The sequence below is a fragment of the Carassius auratus genome, chromosome 45, assembly GCF_003368295.1.
Source record: "Carassius auratus strain Wakin chromosome 45, ASM336829v1, whole genome shotgun sequence".
NCBI lineage: Eukaryota > Metazoa > Chordata > Actinopteri > Cypriniformes > Cyprinidae > Carassius > Carassius auratus.
Genome location: NC_039287.1, coordinates 6614542 through 6620748, shown reverse-complemented (window position 1 = coordinate 6620748; position 6207 = coordinate 6614542). Strand labels below are relative to the sequence as shown.

Here is a 6207-nt window from a genome sequence, read left to right as displayed (position 1 = left end):
CATAATCCTTGGCATCAAAAAGTTTGAAACCACCTAGAAACTACGTGAAACAGAATTGCCCTTTGGGACACTACATGTTAAGTGATATTTTAATCTGAAATTATTTATTTCAAACTATGCAATTCATAGTTTGGCCAATAGATGTCACTCAAACACAGCATTTAGGAATCTAAACTATACGAGGAAATAAATGCTGGTTATATAAACACACAAAACAGTAGAGGCATGTGTAAATATGAGGAAACTGTGCTAGCTAGTCACACTTTTTACCCTAATAGGCCTACATATTTCTCAGGGTTCATTTCTTTTTTTAAAAGACAATTTCTGTAGATAACTTAGTCTTACCTACAAACATTAATCCATTCATTCCTTGAAATGTCAGTTTTGGGGGACAGAATTTACAACACTTCTACTTTAAGATGGTTTTGTTGAAGACATAAAACGCTACTTTTAGAGAAAACACACGGTTGCGTAATCGAACGTTTGACTTAAAATTTAAAATGATATTATTCAAACGGTTCTTGTGACAACTGAACATTCTAAAACGGACATAAACGTATTATTTACACATTTACAATTTACACATACGGGGTTTAAACAATTGACGTAGTTTGACATACCCTGTCACGTGACCCCGTGTTGACGGAAATGCTTCAGGAATGGCGAGAAACGAAGAGAAGCAGTGTGGCAGACTCAACAGACTGTGGCTCCAGAAAGAGAGAGAGGGTATGAGACGCGTTTCTGGTTTGTTTACACTGAGTGAAATGACACTAATGTGAAACGACGGTAAATACAGTCGTTATAAAGCCAACGTGTTCTCCCATTGCACTCGGTCAGCTCGAGGCATAATGCATCTGTGTTCTGTTTCCAGAGGGTCGCATTAAAGATGTCCACGTGTCAAGGCCAAAGCTTGTAAGTAATCTCTTTCATTGCTATGCATCTTATCATTTCAGCGAGGCCGCTTGCCATAAATGAGAACATTGTCTTATTAATGGACCTTTTACGCGCAGGCAACGTTAAACTCAGTGGCAGCGGTGAAGAAGTGGATGCCGAGCATCAAGAAGGAGATCGAGTACTGTCTGCAGGTACAGATCACACACGGAGAAATAGGAAAATAGTAGGCTGCCATCTGTCGACGAATATACACTTTATCGAACAAAACCACACTTCCTAAGGCACAGAAGAAAAAAATTAAAGAGCCAGTAAGATGAAAATTCTAAGCTTCCTATCACTGTTTATAAGTCCTGTACATTTAGGTTTAAATCCATCCAAGGTTAAAAAACATTGTCATTTTGTCAAAATATCATTTTAATATTACCTCAATTCTCAGAGATCCCCAAACGGTTTGCGCGAATCTGTTCAAAAGATTCAGTTTCCTTAAACCCCACCTTTCGGTAGCATACTGTGTTCTGATTGGTCAACTGACAGGTTTGATTGGTTGTTCCGCACACAACTTCATGGTAAACAATGCGTTAGCATCTTTTTGGGGTGAATTATGTCTTATTCCTCTCATCGCGAAGCAAACAGTAAAATAAAAAACTTGAACAGTCTCGCTGCTTTTTCTTCTGTGTGGGTGTATTCAAGCCGCGCGCTTCAGTTTGAATCTGAATAGAGTGTTCAGCGCGGGGGCGTGGTCACATTAGATATAATGAAGGGAGACATGAAAAACAGACATCGCGTTGTTTTCATATGGATTACTTTAGTACAGAATATCTGTTTTCGGCAGCACTTATTTAGTCTTAAAGTAGACATGCCAAGCTTTCTATAGATATCTCTCTCATGTCTCTTCGATGTCTCTTGCAGACAGCACACATACTGATAAGACGCTCGGGAGAAAACAAACACATAACTTCATAATCATACTTCGCGTTGTGATTCGGAGATGCTCGTTGGTCTAAATAAAGTTGGTAATGAACCCTCTTTTATGGCCAAATGCTTTGAAAATCCCGGATGGGGGTGGGGGGGGGGGGGGGCAGGTCAGAGTTCCGTTTCTCCCAAGACGGTAGGCGGAGATTATTATGCAAAGTGTTCCTAGTGACATACATAGAGATGGGCAAAAGATTTGAAATCTATAACGACTCGTTTCAGCGATTCAAAGTCGACTCCTTACTTTAGAAACCAATAACTTTATAAATCGTGTACTTTTTGGTTTAATTACTTTGCACATAATAACAATAAATAATAACAGCAATTCATTTCCTGGTAAATTTACATTCACATTTACTGATTAAATTTATAATTATTTTTTTCAATACAAAATAACCGATAATTTTATATACTTGCAGAGCAGGGTAGTTACTGATTACATGCAATCTGGATTCCGTAATCAGATTAGAAAAATAATAAGGACTTGTAATTAGATTAAATTACATTGTAACATACTTGTTATCAGACCACAATTACTTTTTCATTGATTACATGTTATCCACACAATAGCAATACATTATTCATAATTGATTGATTCTCCCTTATTACTCTTATTTCATATTTTAAATGTTTTTTAAAATAGCCTACCGCTTATACACATACTCAGAAGGTCTTCCAGTTTGGTGAACATTTACACAAAGACCATTCACTAGTCCAGTAAAATAAAAATCATTTTAGGTGTTTCAACATCACATTAACTACTGATAAACACATTCATGTTATTTAAATCTATTACAATGTTTTCGGAAGGCTTTTGTCTTTCAAACACATTAATATGCACAAATTCGCATGGTTTCTTATTTACAAGTAATTCAGGCATTCCCAAACTTTTTTTCATCATCTGAACCTCTTTCACCTAATATGAAGTACCCCTGATTTAAAAAATAAAATAAAAATTTAATAATAAAGTATCACATTTGTATGTTAACAGTTCTATTTAAATCAATGTGATAAACAAGATAGGTCAAATGTAATCTAAAAGTAGTAATATTACCAGAAATGTGTAATTTAGTGGATTACATTTATAACTATAATTTATGCTGTGTAATTTGGAATCAGTAATGGGTTACAATTTGTAAATAATCTACCCAGCTCTGCTGGTTTGCTGGTCCCCCGTCCTGGTCAGATGGGTGTGTTGGCTGGTTTTGAAGGGTTTGGGGGCCCTTTTCAACTGGTCAGGCTGAGAGAGCAAGCTAAAACTGTGCTTATTATCATCAGATTCAGATATGATGACCAGAGAAGAGGTTGGCTCATCAGATGGCTCATGCCAGTGTACTTAAACTATGCCTTGCTATATGTTTGTTTCATGCCAGTTATATTAAATAAAACTTGTAAGTATATATAACCAAAACAACCTCAGTCTTTGATACTGATCTTGTGCATCCATCGCATGTCATACGTAAACCAAAAAGTGGAATATATGGTCTGTTTGATCATGACTCTCACACATTTGGGTAAGAGAAGACTTTTATCTGTCGATTTGCTGATAGCTGATAATAGTTGTGAATAGTTTATCTGTGCACCTGTAATTTGCAGCAGTCGCAGTTATCTCACTACCCAGAGAGGAAGATAAATGAGTTCCACCATCATATTGAGGAACTGGAGACTGAATACAAACGTTACCTGAAGAAACTACGCTCACTGGACCCTACCTGCAAACACAAGCCTTGGGAACCTCGAGCATATGCCAAGAGGAGGCAGGATCCAGGCAGCAATCAAAACACCTGTTAGTTTGTGCTGTTATATACATGTGCCAGCATTGCCTAATATTGCCGTTTGAAAATTGACTCACCCTCAGGCCATCCAACATGTAGATGAGTTTCTTCAACAGAGGAGAAATGTAGCACTTGCCCACCGATGGATCCTCTTGCAGCGAATGGGTGCCGTCAGAATGAGAGTCTAAACAGCTGATGAAAGATCAGAATAATCCACAAGTAATCCTCACCACTCCAATCCATCAGTTAATGTCTTGTAAAGTGTAAAGCCAAGTGTTTGGTAGAAACAAATCCTTCATTAAGGTGTTTTAACTAGAGAAAGAAATATTATGGATAGAGGACTCATTTGAATAAAAAAAAAAAATGTCTTGATGGTTTTATTTCTTAAAAACTTGTGCCCCTTTTCATAGCACATGATGTTAATTGATTGAGTGGAGTTGCATGGATTACTTGTATATTACTGTAATGTTTTTATCAGCTGTCTGGACTCTCATTCTGACGGCACCCATTCACTGCAGAGGATTTATTGGTGAGCAAGTGATGTAATGCTAAATTTCTCCAAACCTGTTCTGATGAACCCTTCGTCTTGGATAGCCTGAGGGTGAGAAACTTATCAGTTTATTTTGTTTTTGGGTGAAATATTCCTTTAAAAGAAACATATTGTCCTACACTGACCATGTAAACATCAGAATTAATATAAACCTTAATATGGCCAAAAAAGGAAAATGTTGTGCATATAAATGTAGTCATGATTCTGTTTTTGTTTTCTAGCTAAAAAACTGTGCCTCCACAACCCAAGCAGCCTGAGTAGAGAAGAAGAGGATGTTAATGAGGACACCAACCCAGAGGAAGCAGGAAACCACGCATCTCACAGTATTATTCAAGAATTACCCACCCCATCAGCTCCTGCTCCCACCAGAGCCTCAGACCTCCCAGACCAGGACCTCCCGCTGTGCTTCGATCAGTCCCGACTTGCTGTGGCGGTGGCTGGTTCACGCGTGGCTCTCGCCGGGCAGCAGCAGGACACGGGTACACTGACACGAGTGCTACTCGCCGGCCTGCCCAACCTCCACAGCCTCCCGCTAGCACAGACAGCAGCCAAAGAAGCTACACGTCAGCCATCCAGTGCTGAAACAGCCCAGAGGAAAACTGAACATTTACTGGGACTCGGCTGCTACTCGTCATCCTCAGATGAAGAGACATAGTTGAATGAAATCGTTATGCTCATTAGCTGATGAAACATTCATAGTTTTTCTTAATTATTATTATTATTTTCAGTAAAATGGTTCTAAACATTTAAAGGGACAGTTCATCCAAATATTAAAATAGTCATCACTTACTCACCCTTGTGTCGTTCAAAACCTGTAGATAATCTTTGAAAACACTAATGAGGATATTTTTAATGAAGTCTGAAAGGTTTCTGTCTCTCCATCGAAAGTCCAGGTAAACAAAACCGGAATCGACCGGCTTAATTCAAGTCTTTTTATCGATGAACAGAATTCATTTGCACACACAAGAACCAATGAGGTTTCTTTTCGTCCATGTTCATCACATGGGATTTGCTATATGCAAATAAAACCCGGAATAAACTGTTCATGAAATAAATAAAAAATAATTGTGTGTCTTCAGAGATGCTTTGGTTACCTGGTCTTAAATGGAAAGACAGAAACCTCTTAGGTTTTATTACCAATATCTTTGTGTTTCGAAGATGAATTTATGGGTTTGGAAGTAAATGCTGAGAGAATGTTCATGTTTGGGAAAACTATCCCTGATATTCAAAATATATCTGATGCATGAAAGTGAAACTTGAAAGTAAGACATTTTCGAGTGAACCTTGAAAGCTGTAAATCACCTGTGTTTGTGTTCATACTATTTGTCTGAACCTAGTTTATTCAAGCTATGAATGTGTTAAGCAGGGTTAAGAAAAGAACGGAAATGGTTGGCGTGTGGTTGAAGTAGAATTCTGAAAAAGGATATTAGTGATTACTTATCAAAAACAAACTATGAAGTGTTTACCGTTACATGTCTGAGAAATACATCTTCAGTATATATAAAGTTTCGATTTCAACCACAAAGGTTTTTTTACAGGATGAAGCCATATTTTAAGTGGCATAACAACTGTGTCTGTTCACACTTTACTCACTTGTGCTTGACGAATGTACTGGTGTTTCAAACAAAACACTGATCTGAACACCTCCTAATGTAATGGTTCAACGGTTTTTGTTTTTTAATCATTAAAGCACCATGAAGTCAGTTCACGAATTTGCTGAAAGAATTACTTTGATTAACTTATAAGTGCATGTGACTATTTATATGAAAGTATTGCTATACAAACCCCAAAGTTTCAGATTTACATGAGTTTTGATAATGCGTGCACCACAACAGGCCTGATTAAAATGACTGCGAGACTTTTAAGAGTTCAGAATGTGCCAAGATGCTGAGTCAGAGAGAGACAGAAAGATGTCTGCGTTCACCAAAAAATACATCATTTTTCCTACAGTTTGGTAACAGGCTTCTCGCTGCGGCCCACGGTGCGACCCCAAAACCCTTCATATCAGCAGCAAGA

The 6207-nt window shown here is 37.8% G+C and overlaps 1 protein-coding gene across 1 annotated transcript; it reads left to right on the top strand.

Annotated features, from left to right (window-relative positions):
* Nucleotides 1-618: 618 nt before the first annotated feature.
* si:dkey-86e18.1 (uncharacterized) lies at nt 619-5901 on the top strand. Its single transcript, XM_026233192.1, has 5 exons — nt 619-726; nt 872-912; nt 1011-1085; nt 3463-3652; nt 4413-5901. The coding sequence occupies exons 1-5, from the start codon at nt 660-662 to the stop codon at nt 4844-4846; spliced, it is 807 nt and encodes a 268-aa protein (XP_026088977.1). The 5' UTR covers nt 619-659; the 3' UTR covers nt 4847-5901.
* Nucleotides 5902-6207: the final 306 nt, after the last annotated feature.